Source organism: Podarcis bocagei (assembly GCF_964188305.1).
Source record: "Podarcis bocagei genome assembly, chromosome: 6".
Classification (NCBI taxonomy): Eukaryota; Metazoa; Chordata; class Lepidosauria; order Squamata; family Lacertidae; genus Podarcis; species Podarcis bocagei.
This window is the reverse complement of record NC_138130.1, coordinates 88,925,802-88,940,742: the sequence shown is the minus strand read 5'-3', so window position 1 is coordinate 88,940,742 and position 14,941 is coordinate 88,925,802. Positions and strand designations below refer to the sequence as shown.

At 43.7% G+C, this 14,941-nt stretch overlaps 1 protein-coding gene across 1 annotated transcript in view; it reads right to left on the bottom strand.

Annotated features, from left to right (window-relative positions):
• Positions 1–14,941, bottom strand: part of PGR (progesterone receptor) — a 62,289-nt gene that overhangs the window by 13,394 nt on the left and 33,954 nt on the right. Inside the window, exon 4 of the mRNA XM_081197631.1 lies at positions 1,082–1,384. Coding sequence (XP_081053757.1) covers positions 1,082–1,384 — 303 coding nt within the window. The remainder of the gene's footprint in view (positions 1–1,081; positions 1,385–14,941) is intronic.

Below are 14,941 nucleotides of genomic sequence, written 5' to 3'. Positions count from 1 at the left end.
GCACATGTTAAGCCAAAGAAGTGCAGACCCGGCTCAGAGAGATTGGGTAGCACTTAAAAGAATCCTAAGGTATCTGAAAGGCACAAAAGATTACAAACTGGTGCTGGATACAGGATATGATCAGCAAGTGTATGCATACGCTGATGCCAGCTGGGGGGACAGAGAAAATGGAAAGTCTACCACTGGCTATGCCATATATATTGGAAATGCCCTGGTTCAGTGGAAATCCCAGAAACAAACATTTGTTGCCACAAGTACTTGTGAAGCAGAGTACTCAGCCATAAGCGAATGTGTATCACAAATAGAGTGGTTTGCTTGCCTAACAAAAGAGCTTGGAATACCTTCTGAAATGCCAATCACTGTGCTAAGTGACAACATGGCTGCACAACAGCTTGCCAACCAACAGAACTTTAAGAGCAAGAGTAAACATATTGCGATAAGATACGGAAATGTGAAAAATGCTTTGGAAAGAAATGTGTTAAAGGTACAGCACTGTAACACAAAATGTAATGTGGCAGATTTGTATACAAAATGTTTGGATGCTCCTAAATTTCGAGACTTAAGAGAATTATTGGGTCTCAAGCCTTTGACTTAAGGAGGAGTGTTGGGATTCGCAGGATACTGGATAAGTCTGCAGGCTTCAACAGGATGATGCAATACTCTGCTGGGTCAGAGTGACTCAGCAGGAGTGTGATTAGTGTAATTGGCTGTTTTAAAAAGGAAAGCCTGTTTAACAGGGGGTGTGGTGGTTGTGCTGTAGTGTGGTGGTGCTGTGGTGGAGAGTATTCATTTGTAAGTACTCTGTATGGACTGTTTCTTTTGTAAATGCCTGTATATAGCTCACATTAAAAAGGACTGCACTGAAAAACCTGGAACTCTTAGTGTTTTGCTGAAAACGCCGCGTGGAATACGCGACAAGGACTTGGTCTCTAAGTCCCTCCCCATCTTTCTCACCTACTTCTGGACCACATTCTAGTTAGTCGATTTCCTTCTTAAACTGTGACTCTCAAAACTGGATGCTGTTCTCCAGATAAGGTCTGAACAAAGCAGAACAGAGTGGTACTGTTATCCAAACCGTTACCTGGTAAAGACTTGGACCACTTGACTACACAGAGGAGCTGTCTCTCACATAGTTGATTGAGGCTGGTCAACAAAGCACTTGGGGTTTCTGGTTGTGTGTTGTCATATCCTGCATAGACCACTTCCGGTTCGATGCTCTCCAAGACATTGATCAATGGAGGAATAAGCTGGACTTCTTGTGCTGGCGAAAAAGAGAGCCTTTGTGCCAGGGTTTGGCCGTCCTTAGGAAGGGCTACCGATGGCTGGAGTGCAACATCTAATGCTCTCAGCACTTTGAGCTTATTGAACTTCTTAAACTTTCGACCTGCAATCCAAAAACACACATCTAAGGGGCAGCGAACAGAAACAGAAATGCAAAGCAGATAAAAACATCATATAAGAATGCATACTTAATTCAATAAGCAGCTTTTTGTACAATCGCAATGTCGTATGCATTGTAGCGCAGCTAATATTGGGAACTGGTGAGATCAGAGTACAAACCAACTCTGCTTTAAAGTTCTTAGCTAATGATGAATTGGTACCATGCTGAGCTCGCCACCACCTCACCCTCCTGGTAAACAGCAGCAGAGCAACTGACCAAAGGTAAGGTAAATGGAGAGACTTCATCTTCTGCTACTGCTGAGACTCCACTCATAGTTACCATATTTTTCCGTGTATTGGACGAGGTTTTTTGACTCAAAAATCACATTAAAAAACTGAGGTTGTCCAATATACAGATAGTGGCATGGGGGGGAAAGCAGGGTGCTGCCAGCCATCCAGTTGATGGGAGCGTGACTTCCCCCGATGCCGCAGTGAGGGGGGAGCGATCTGGTTGGTGTTTTCTGCCCGCAGTTGCATGGGGGGGGGGAGCTGCGCGCCGCCAGCTTCTTTTTTTATATAAATTTTTTTATTGATTTTACAGAATTTTTAAAACAATACAAACATATAAAAAGACATACACACACGTATAGTTTCATGACCTTTTTTTCGTAAACCATGTTTCTCAGACTCCCCCATACCTCCCCTTTCTGCATCCCAATGTCCAAAAGTTTTTAACAACTCTAAATATTTCTGTCAGTCCTCTGTCCTCTTAATCTTTCCTTTAGTCTAATCTTTTATCACTGTAACCCTTTCTTACTCAAAACCTCGACATTCTAACATTCAACAAGTTTATAATAGTTCTTAAGGTAGATTTTAAATTTCTTCCATTCTTCTTCCGCCGTCTCCTTTCCCTGGTCGCGGATTCTGTCAGTCATCTCGGCTAATGTCATATAATCCATCACTTTCATCTGCCATTCTTCCAGGGTGGGTAGATCTTGTGTCTTCCAATACTTTGTGATGAGTATTCTTGCTGCTGTTGTAGCATACATAAAGAAAGTTCTGTCCTTCTTTGACACCAATTGGCTGACAATGCCAGCTAGCTCGTTGGTGGGAGTGCAACTTCCCCCAATGCCGCTGCACATGGTGGGCACTCCCTGGATCCTTTCCCCCACATGGCAGCAACAGGGGAGGCTGCGCTCCCACCCCCCGGGCCATCTCCCCTCATTTTCTTAAAATTTGGGTCCCCCAAAATAGGGGGGTCTTATACATGGGGGCATCCTATAGCTGGAAAAATATGGTAGTTTGGCCACCAAAGCAACCGCCTTCATTATCTGTTGTAACTTGTGGTTGCCAGGAGTCTGGGAAATGTAGCAATGACCCCCCCAAGCCTTGGAAACTTGCAATTCTCTGCAATCATGGTACTGAAGCAAGGCTGCCTTCTATCACTTCCAGCTATGTTTTGCAGAAAAAGAAGAGGGCAGCAGGGGCATTACGAGAGAATCATAGAAACACAGAATTGTAGAGTTGGAAGGGACCCCAAGGGTCATCTACTGCAACCCCCTGCAATGCAGAAATCTCAACGAAAGCATCCTTGGCAGATGGCCATCCAACCTCTGCTTAAAAACCTCTGCTTTAGAGGAAGGAGAGTCCACAACCTCCTGAGGGAGTCTATTCCACTGTCAAACAAATGTCAGATCATTCTTCCTGATGTTGAGTTGGAATCTCCTTTCTTGTAACTTGAAGCTATTGGCTCAAGTCCTATCCTCCAGAGCGGGAGAAAACAAGCATGCTCCTTCTTCTTTTTTTAAAAAAAATATTTTTTATTACATTTTTCAGGTACAGATATAAAGTCAGATATAAGAAAGAAGTAACAGAAAACAGAAAAAAGAAAAAAGAAATCCAGCATTCCAAGACATTTTTTCATAACCAACCGGACTTCCCCACATCTCCCTCACCCTGCATTCTTTACAATAAAAATATCAGCAAATTATTACCTTGTTTCATGCATTCCTTTGTACTTTTCAAATATTATATTTTGAGTTTAAGATATTTATTATCAATTTACTTATACCTTAAATTAGATATAATATTACTTTAAACTTTAACCCTTTCATACTTATAACTTAGATTCCTGTATCTCCAAATCCTGATTGCTGAAGCTAGATTTTCCAAATCATGCAAATTCTTAACATTCATATAACTTATAATATTTTTGTAAATAGTCCTTAAATTTTTTCCAGTCCTCTTCCATTGTTTCTTCTCCCAAGTCTCGGATTCTGCCAGTCATTTCAGCCAGTTCCATGTAATCCATCAATTGCGTCTGCCACTCTTCCAGTGTGGGCAAATCTTGTGTCTTCCAATATTTTGCAATGAGTATTCTTGCTGCTGTGGTTGCATACATAAAAAAAGTTCTATCCTTCTTTAACACTTTCTGGCCGACAATGCCCAAGAGGAAGGCCTCCGGTTTCTTAGGAAAGGTATACTTAAATACCTTTTTTAACTCATTATAGATCATTTCCCAGAAGGCCTTCACTTTTGGACATGTCCACCAGAGGTGAAAGAATGTCCCTTCAGCCTCTTTACATTTCCAACATTTGTTATCGGACAGGTGATATATTTTTGCAAGTTTGACTGGGGTCATGTACCACCTATATATCATTTTCATAATATTTTCCTTCAAGGCATTACATGCCGTGAATTTCATTCCGGTGGTCCATAACCTTTCCCAGTCCTCAAACATAATGTTATGCCCAATATCCTGCGCCCATTTTATCATGGCTGATTTGACTGTCTCATCCTGAGTGTTCCATTTAAGCAGCAAGTTATACATTCTCGAGAGTACCTTGGTCTTTGGTTCCAACAATTCTGTCTCTAACTTCGATTTTTCCACCTGGAATCCTATTTTTTTATCCAACAAGCATGCTCCTTCTTCCATGTGACAGCCCTTGAAGATAGGGCTGTCACATGGAGATAGTTGAAGACGGCTGTCATATCTCAGTCTCTTCTTTTCCAGGCCAAACGTACCCACCTCATAAGGCTTGGTTTCCAGACCACTGAGGTTGCTCTCCTCTGCACCCATTCCAGCTTATCAATTTCCTTCTTACATTGCGGTGCCCAGTAAAATGGCACAGAAAGGCAAGGTTTCCGGGGCTCATAGTGCTCCATTGGGCAGGTATTTAAAAAAGGGATCTCCAAGCTTATTGTGTGCTGGATGCCATCACTCAATGCAACAAGACTTGGAGCTGAGCATAGGTCCAAGCATACACCAAGCTACTTTGGGCCTGCTATAAAAATGAATCTGAATCACCGCATTTTAGGTGAACAAGTTCCAAGCCAAGCTGGAGATGGTTGCCTGTTATTAAACTTAAACATTTTGGGTCTGTTGTTGCCTATGGAACCAACTAGGTTTGGGATCAGAGACACTATAGCTATGTAATATCATGAACCACAAGCATGCTCCTTCCTCCATGTGACAGCCCTTGAGATAGTTGAAGATGGCTGTCATATCTCAGTCACAAAGGTGGGATTTTGATAAAAGGCATTGCCAATGGGTTGCCTGCAAACAAACGGATTGTTGGCACTTGGGAAGCCCCATGCAAAGAGTGTTGCAACTGCTGACTGTTGCTACAAGGCTCTGTTTCAAACTGCATGGGCAAAAATGGGTCACCAGGTGTCACTGTAATGTCAAGTGATAGACAGGTGTGCAACCTGCCGGCCATATGCAGTGCACCAACCCTGGCCTAGAAAGTTGTGTCTGCTTATTTCATCACTTTGCTCCTGTGACTTTCCATGTTAAGGGGGCTGTCAACAGGGTTTCCCCACTCCCCCAACATAAAATAACATGGAAATGAGTGCTAAGCAAGCACTACATTCCATTGCTTTTCCAGAAGTGGCTGGACTTTCATGTGAAAGTTCAAATATAATGCAGAAATTAACAGTATGGGGAAATGTAGGGGAAAGGGGATCAAATGCTGTGTGAATGCAGCCCTAGAAGAAGGGAAAGGGATGCTTCACAGAATGGAGGAGGGTGCAAAATAACAGTCTAGAAAGCAATTGGGCAGGGAAATATTCTCTTTCTCTTTGGCGATCACTCGTAGCCAAATAAGACTGTCTTTCATAAACACGGTTTTAACAATGAGTCTGTAAGTGACCTTGGAGGCCAATTCTGGACCCACATGTCCTTCCACATAGGTATCCAATCTTTTCTTTGAATAGGGAACCTAATGAATGCTAGCTAGATCTAATGGATGTGAAATAGCTAGTATCTGCAGAATCTGGTTTCTATCCCTTTTAGTTGGAGGAGGAGGAGGAGGAGAAGAAGAAGAGGGAGGAGGAGGAGGAGGAGGAGGAGGAGGAGGAGGAGGAGGAGGAGGAGGAGACTGTGTCGTCCATCCCAGAAGACTGGGTTGCCCCAGCCACTCTGGGTGGCTTCCAACAAATTAAAACATTAAACACCATGGGGAATTAAGTCAGATTTCTGTGACTTTTAGGCTGCAATCTACACAATGCTTTTGTGGGACCAAGCCCCACTGAATACAGCAACACTCAGTGGCACTTACTTCTGAGTAAATCTGCAGAGGTTTACATTGTGAGGAAGGAACACAGCACAGGCTTTAAATGTCATGTGAAGTCAGCATAAGCATGCAATAAATGGGGAAATTTGCTTCTTCCCTTTTGCAGAAGTATGTCAGAAACATGGAGCAGCTTTTGAGGCAATGTGGAAATATCCAGAGAAAAACATAAAGTGTCTCCCAGATCCATATTCTGCATTAGACAACATTTTGTGTTTGTCTTCTCTGGACCTTAGGAGTAGCACTGGAGGAAAAGGCAAGGGATGATCAATAGTCTGTTTGGTCTCCTACAGAACTATTCATACCTAATTCTCGATTTAGATTTATTCCACTTTTCCCAAGGGTGTGGAAGAAAGTTGGAAGAGAAGGTACCAAGCTGTGCTAGACAATTCACTGCAAACAGACAAGTTTCTATGAAGAATGCTTCACCAAATAAGTAGGTGAAAAATGTTGACGATTTATTATTTCCCGACAGACTACCATAATTCTGCCTCCAAGGTCACTCTGCCCTCTTAGTTCTCTATGTACTCCAGAAGGAGTGGGCCCAGCCTAGAGAACAAAGCAGGAGTGATAGATCAAGATTTCAAAGACAAATTTGAAGTAACATCTTGTGAAAAATCTTACTTGCAAAGGGTTTGCATTTTTCCCCCTCCTGGGATGTGACATAGATAGGATAGCTGTTAAGTTTATTGAAAAGGGACGCGAAGGGGCTCATCGTACTAGATTCTCCAGTGGTTAGTAAGCAGGTAGAATAACTATTTAGCCTCCACTACTAGGGATAGGCAAATTTGTCAATTCCTGCTTCTCTCAGCTTCTCATTTCTCCACCCTTTAGTTTTCCACATCTTAACATCGGTTTGCCCATTTGCCTTTAACAGTTCCTCATGAAAATTCAGCAGAACTTCTGCATGAACTTCTCAGAGTGTTTATTTGTATGCCTAAAATGCATTATTTTGCAAAGCCATGTCCCCTAATGTCATACCTCGTGTTGCGTTCCACTCTCGTTACGGACTTTCAACTTGTAAACACGGCAAACCTGTAAGTGTTTACTTCCGGGTTCGTCGCCCACGCATGCGCAGAAGCGATCTGTGTGCTTCACTGCACACACAGAAGCGCTCGATCGTGCCGCACACATGCACAGAAGAGGCACTCCAGTTGCGGACTTTTCAGGGTGCGAATGGCACCCCAAAATGGATTAAGTCTGCAACTAGAGGTACCACTGTAAAATGTATTTGTGTATGTTATTTTATGCACACTTTACCACAGTGTAGGCATCTGTGTGTGTGTGCGCGCACACACACACACACACACGAAATGCACTGCAACGTTAAAAGAAGTGCGGTTTTCGAAAGACGGCTGCATTTCGTAAAGTGCAAATTGGGGAGGTTCACCAACTGAATTGCCTTCCTCTCCCTTCTTGGTGCACTGCTAGCCACAAGGAACCTTAATGCCATCCTCACTCTCTCCCACGCCCAGCCCAGCCCCAAAGAGAAGCATTTTACAGGAGAAAAGGCGAGGCTTAATCCCCATGAAAATTCGTCAGCACTTCTGTGCAAATTTTTCCTAACGTACACATTACAGTATGCAATCTTCCCTTGCGTTCGTGTTGTGTTTTTTTTTTTGTAAGGCTATTTCCCCTAATATAATGCATTTGGGGATTTAAAAAAGCTAATATATGCATTCATACACATTGTTTACCCTTAGTAAAAGCATTTTATACATTGGCTGCAGGACTGCACTGAAAAATTTGGAGAAATGTGAATTTCGAAGGATGGGTGCCCTTTGGCTTACATATTCTATTGGAAAGTGTAAATTAAGTAGGTATGCCTTTAAATGTGAACTGAATCAAACTTCTTCCCCATCTCCATTGCCACACTCCATAAAAAAACCCAACTGGATTGGGCAAAACAGTTTGCTAACCCTTGACCCTGCCTGAGGCTTCACAGAATGAGCATAATAAATATAACAAAGTAAACTAAAAATAATGTGTGATGGTCATCTGATCAGCTTTACAAAGGATTTTTTTTTAAAAAAATTGTCTCATTTATGCCTCTGGTCACTAATGAAATTATGATGATCTCACGGGCAAAGCCATTGTCTCTGAGCAGTAGCGGAACAATAGAGTGTTCAATCCTGCGCAGTGAAACTGTCGGAAAAATTGTGACAGAGCCAACACGGGTGCCAACTGAGAAGGAGTGAAGGAATGCGACATTTAGAAGTAGTAACAAGGAAAGAATGCTTAATTACAGTGCTATAAATGCAAATCGGAACGCAAACACCCCATTAAACAAAGCAGTTCTAGCAAATACTTATCGCTATTATTTGGTGGGTCATTACAGCTGTTGTCTTGGGTTTTTTTTAAAAAAAAAATAGCTGCTGGCTGTTCAGAGCATAGCTGTCAACTTTTCCCTGTTCTTGCGAGGAATCCTATGCGGAATAAGGGAATGGTTCAGAGCTCTTTCCTGAGTTGTTTGAAAGAAGGCTGGGCATTTCTGCTGAATTTTGGGCACAGCAGAGGGTCCCTAAAACTTGGGCGTGACCAGTGACCATGCTGACACCCCCCTCCAACAAAGAAACGGGAGGAATGATTTTTGCCCTTTTGGAACACAGCACAAGACCAGTAGCAACCCCCCAATCTCTCTGAATCCCTCCAAACTTGGGACTGGGCAGGGCAGCTGGGGATTCTGCCCACAAAAGAGGCTTGCTTTGGCTCTCAGCCTCTTCTCCTCAGCTTAGAGCTACGAGACTGTGGAAACATATTGGCCTACTACTGTGATTTCGAACCTGCCGGGCTCTCTTAAGCCCAGAGTGCCTGGCAAACCCAGAGACAAGCCCATGTTCCTCCATCAGTGATGGACAGACCTTGGGTCACCCTCCTTGGGTTGACCCAGAAGCCAACCAGGTCAACCAATCTCAAGAGGAAGTGGAGAATTTATAGAGAGAACCTAAGATAGAATGCTAGGTAGGACTCAGTTGGGGGTAAGCGGGGGCTGAGTTACAAAGAGACTGTGAAGTCAAGTTGAAAGAAGACTGTGAAGACCAAACTCAATACAGTGGTACCTCGGTTTACGAACTTAATCTATTCCAGAAGTCCATTCTTTAAAAAAACCCGTTCTTAAACCGAGACACACTTTCCCCAATGAGGCCTCCCGCCACCGGTGCCCTTCCACCGTTTGGATTTCGTTCTTAGACTGAGGTAAAGTTCGCAAACTGGGATACTACTTCTGGTTTTGCGGAATTCGTAAACTGAATCATAACTGAATCATAAACAGGACTGTTCTTAAACCGAGGTACCACTGTATGTCATGCATTGAGTGCAAGGCTAGATCTAGACACATCAAAAAAGCGTTTCAGTTGAACGCGCTGTAAATTTAAACAGGGAAAACAGGTAGAGAGAAATGCGACTCTACGTCATCACCTGGTGGCACAATGTTATATCACACATACAACACAAATAAATCACTTTTTCTTTACCAGCCTAGCTGAGTCCTATGTTGGCTTGACTTGCAACAACAACAACAACAACAACAACATACCCACCCTGGTGCACTTTTTTCTTCAAAGGAAAAGATCTTGGCAGTGTTAGCAGCTTGGGTAGGGAGGTGAATTTTGGACAGAAAATCTCAAAAGAAGCAGGCACTGGCAGCTGCTTTTCATCAAATGGAAATAAGTTGCACACACACTGTTGCACAATGAACAGCTGCAGAATGAACAGCTATAAAGCCAGATGTTGTACATCTGCACTGTGGATCAAAAGTGAGTTTCTAGTTCTTAAGAGCTGTCAACAGTTAGAGCAATCTTTTTTTAACAAACAAAAAAAAGTGTTGCCTTGCAATGGCTCCTTGAAGCAGAGAAAAGCTGAAATTTCTCAGAAGACATTTCCCAGAGAACATTTCTGAGAAGTTTCTCTTTCCTACCCCTACCTTTGCAGGATCTCATCTGAATTCTAGGCATCGTGTGTGTTTTTTCTGTGGTGGCCACCTTCCACCCACACCCCACCCAAATTTCCCTAGCAAATTTCTGGAAATACACTAGGCAAACCTAAGCTATGTTTTACTGAGACCCATTAGAATTAATGAACATGACTAAGGTTATGTTTACTCATAATGAGTTGAATACCTCCCTCTAGGTTGAGCTCACTGTGAAGTATGCAAAGTGATGGCCAAAGTAATATACAGTGGTACCTCGGGTTAACTACTTAATTCGTTCCGGAGGTCCGTTCTTAACCTGAAACTGTTCTTAACCTGAGGTACCACTTTAGCTAATGGGGCCTCCTGCTGCCACTGCATCGCTGCTATGCGATTTCTGTTCTCATCCTGAAGCAAAGTTCTTAACCCGAGGTACTATTTCTGGGTTAGCGGAGTCTGTAACCTGAAGCGTATGTAACCTGAAGCATATGTAACCCGAGGTACCACTGTATTTGTACTGGTAGAAGAGGGGAGGGGACATGTGATGCCACAGTCACCACAAATGTTGAGCCACACACAAGAAATGGCTGGATAATTTCTCTTTCCCCTCATCAGTGAAATGATTGTCACTCCTCATCCAAATGTTACATTTATTTCAGCTTCATCCCACAAATTTACTTGTAATTTATTGAGCCGATCTGCACTCCACCCTTCCAAAATGCAAGATGGCTAACAGGATCTATCCATTAATGGCAATGTTAAAATTTAACAGCTTCTGAAGTCCTGGAAAGGCAGTTACGTCGCCAGCTGCTAGGATCAGACGGTTAGCACAATGGGCTCGACTTGTTTGCTAATGATCCACATAGGCTTGCACTGCCTCTCTCTGCCAGCAGTAAATTTAGTTTGCAAAAGTCGTGAAGGCACTCGGGGCCAAACGAGATGTGACGTTAATTAGGCAAATGCAATTAACATCCCATGTCTATTGACTTGCAAACAGCAGGCATGGGGAAGCTTGGCGGCCCTGACCAAAAAAAAGTAAAATAAAAAATCACGTCTCACTGAAGCTGCTATTTGTGTTTCAAAGAACATTTCCACTGACCTAAATGGAAGTTTCCCTTGAAATGCAAATAACAACTTCTAATAGGTGCATTATTTATCCACACCACGGCAAGGAAAGAGTTAAAAAATTCTGCTCCCCGCCTCATACATCCATGGCTGCTCCCTGCAGTTTCTATCTATGTAACAATACAGGTTACCGTATTTTTCGCTCTATAAGACGCACTTTTTCCCTCCGTAAAAGTAAGGGGAAAGGTGTGTGCGTTTTATGGAGCAAAGGCAGGCTGCACGGCTATCCCAGAAGCCAGAACAGTGAGAGGAATCGCTGCGCAGCGCTCCCTCTTGCTGTTCTAGCTTCTGGCTTAACCCCTCTGTCCCTTCCCCCGCCTCCCGGGGGTGGGGGAAGAGCCGCGCTCCCTTTAAAGAGCTGCGCGGAGCATGTGTGTGGCTCTTGGGGGCTTCTCCCTCCTCAGAGAGGCTCGTGAAAGGGAGCGCTGAGCAGAGCCTGGGATGCCCACAGGCTCTGCTCAGCGCTCCCTTTAAAGAATATTTTTTCCCTTGCATTCCCCCTCTAAAAACTAGGTGTGTCTTATGGTCAGGTGCGTCTTATGGAGTGAAAAATACGGTAATTGCATTCACCCAACTGACATCACATCTATGGCCCTCAGGGACTAGCAGTTTGCAGGAGGCCCACGTGGAAGGTTGAGAGGGACCCTCGTTTGATGCTTTCCTAGGCCGTGCTATCTTTCTGGCTCACATGACATGTGGTTCCCTACCGCCTGCCTTTCCATAAGCAAGCAAGACCAACTTGTATTCTGTGGGACATTGTGGCAAACACAGTGCTCTTTTTCTAGAAAAAGAGGCGCCTGAACTCAACATGAACGCCTCCCATGTTCTCAATAGTGCCCAACTGAGAGGTGTTGGAACTGAGTTTCGGCTGCAGAAAAAGCCCTGGGCAAATGTATTTCTTCTAGCACTGCTAGCCAGGGTTTAATAATAATAATAATAATAATAATAATAATAATAATAATAATAATAATAATAATAATAAATTATTTATACCCCGCCCATCTGGCTGAGTTTCCCCAGCCACTCTGGGCGGCTCCCAATCAAGTGTTAAAAACAGTACAGCGTTAAGTATTAAAAACTTCCCTGAACAGGGCTGCCTTCAGATATTCTTTTAAAGATAGGATAGTGTTTTTAATATTCTGCTGGGAGCTGTCCAGAGGGGCTGGGGAAACCCAGCCAGATGGGCAAAATAATAATATTTTATTAAATTATTATCATAGTAGATCTGCGCCTGCTTATATCCAAGCGCGCAACTAATCCTTGTAGTTCATTATTCTGTCATCATGCATGCTGCAGGTGGAATGTCAATGGCGCAACAGCGATGGTGACACCCTATGAAAGTTGTGGGCTACAATTACTATCATCCCTGAATATTGGTCATGTTTCCTGGGACTTATGGGTATTGTAGTCCACTACATCTGGAAGGCACCACAATGGCTGCCCCCAGTATAACTCCCTGCAATTCTTGTAACCAGCACCATGCAACTAACCATACCAATATGCCTTCCCCACTGCCGGCACCTCCCTATTACATCATCTGAACTGGATATGCAACAGCTCTCCAAACGCGTTTATCTTACATGTCTAACCTGCACCCCTAGGCTGGTTTCCACACAAAAATAAGTGTTGCCACAGTAAAATCAAACTAACGATGCAATCCTAAACACACATACTGGAGACAAAGTCCCAACAGGATATAACTTCCAAATAAATGGGCATCAGATTATGCTGTTAATATATTTGGGGGGGGCTTCCCCCCTTAGTTTATAATGTTTATTTATTAAAACTTTTCAACAGACAATGCAATAAAAGCCAAACTCATCTAGAAAAGAAAAGGGAGAAAGCAAAACAAACACACACAAAAGAAAGAGAAAACAGAGGAAAAGTGAAAGAAAAAACCACAAAGCCATCTATCAGAAGATGCAAAGCCCTCTGTCTAAGATGTAGCTTAACCTTTTCCCACACAAAAGGTGTTAGAGCCTCCTAGCTCTCACCTGGGAGCTTCCTTTTCTTCTCCCAGTCTTCCCCCACCCCCTGAGAAATCTTCCCTTCCCTGCCTCTCACCCTGCCTCTTTCATCACCCATCCCTTCACCTTCCTGTGTGAATCCTCATTAACACTTTTAAGACTGCAGAGGTAAGGTCCTGCAGTTCTTATGGAAAATGCTCGGGACTTGAGGTCTGGGAATTCTCCTGTGAGAAACCATTCTGCAAGTATGTTTGAAAGCCCATTTGTGCGTGCTGTTGCCATCGAAATGGGTGAAATAAACCAAGGGATAACGAGCTGATTCTGAGAGATCACAAAGAGGCACCATGGAGGCCTTGTCCTCAATGGCAAGACCATGGCAGGACTCAACCAAATGGCACTTGTAGAGGTTAAAACACCCATCAGTGGCCAAACTACAATAGGTAAAAGTAAAAGGTAAAGGACCGCTGGACAGTTAAGTCCAGTCAAAGGCGACTATGGGGTTGCGGCGCTCATCTCGCTTTTAGGCCGAGGGAGCCGGCGTTTGTCCACAGACAGCTTTCCGGGTCATGTGGCCAGCATGACTGAACCTCTTCTGGCGCAACGGGACACAGTTTACCTTCTTGCCACAGTGGTACCTATTTATCTACTTGCACTGGCGTGCTGGGACAGAGCAATGGGAGCTCACCCCGTTGTGGGAATTCAAACCGCCAACCTTCCCATCAGCAAGCCCAAGAGGATCAGTGGTTTACACCCATGTGCCAAACCACAACAGAGAGCTGTCAACTTTTCAGGCCTTGCAGTGTATCATGAGTAAAAAGAAAATTGAGTAGTAAATTAAAAGCATTGTAATGTGATGCAACTACAATAATATAAATATACTGCTTCACACTTCTATGTGATTGTTTTGCAGCTGTATGGAAATGAATTTTGGGCGTTCTCCACCCTATTCATAAGCAGAGAAACTGAAGGAACCTTTCACCATATTCCTCTTACAATTATTCTTACCAGTGCTTTGCTTCTAGGAAAAAGGTGCCAGTACTGCATATACTTGAGTATTCCTAGAAAAAGCACTTAGTAGTAGTAGCAGTAGCAGTAGTAGTATACTACTACCCTATATCTGTTAAGACCTCAGGGTGGTTCAAAACATAAAAATGCAATATAAAAAAACACACACAAAAAAACCCAAAGCTAACCCAATATTCCCCCAGTTTTTCACTGTTACAAGCGGCAATAGCATATTGATATGAGCAATATGAGCCTTCTAATTCATGGGTCCATCAAGGATCCAATTGGCAATGGCTCCTAAGTATGTATGGGTCATTAAGGTAACAAAGGAAGTGGCTCTGTGCCAGAAAGAAAATGGGTGCCCCCCTCCTTCAGCTGTCTAGAAAGACAAAGGGCAAAGTTGTGTATTTGTAGCAGATGTACCAGAAGCTAGAAGCAGGCCGAGCAGCTGAAAGATAGAGCCGTGCTCAATTTCTGATGCATTCCAAGTCTGTGGCTATAGGAGAAGTAAGATCCTCTTCAGGGGCTAATGCTATGAGCTGCTCCATTGCATGTGTGTATTGTACAGACACCACAGTCTCTGCTGTCCCTCATTCCAAGGAAACTGAACCCTAGGTGAGCACCTGGAATCTTGCACCCCTCAGAGATTGGGGGAGGGAGTGCAACAATTCCCTCCTGCATGTTACCTTTCCCCCTGAAGGCAGCTGAAGGCAGCATGCATAGTTCTCCCCCTCTCCCCACTGTATCCTCACAACAACCTTGTCAGGAAGGTTAGGCTGAGAGCCAGCAACATTCCCGAAGGTTACATTCAGTGAGCCCCAAGGATGAGTGGAGATTTGACCCTCGGGTCTCACCCACATCCTTGGCCAACACTCTAACCCAGGAGATGCCAAGCTTTCTGAGCCCCATTTAGCCCCATTTGCTAACTAGAGAAGCTGACACAGGCACCATACCACTTGGAGACTCTCATAGTTATGCAGTATATA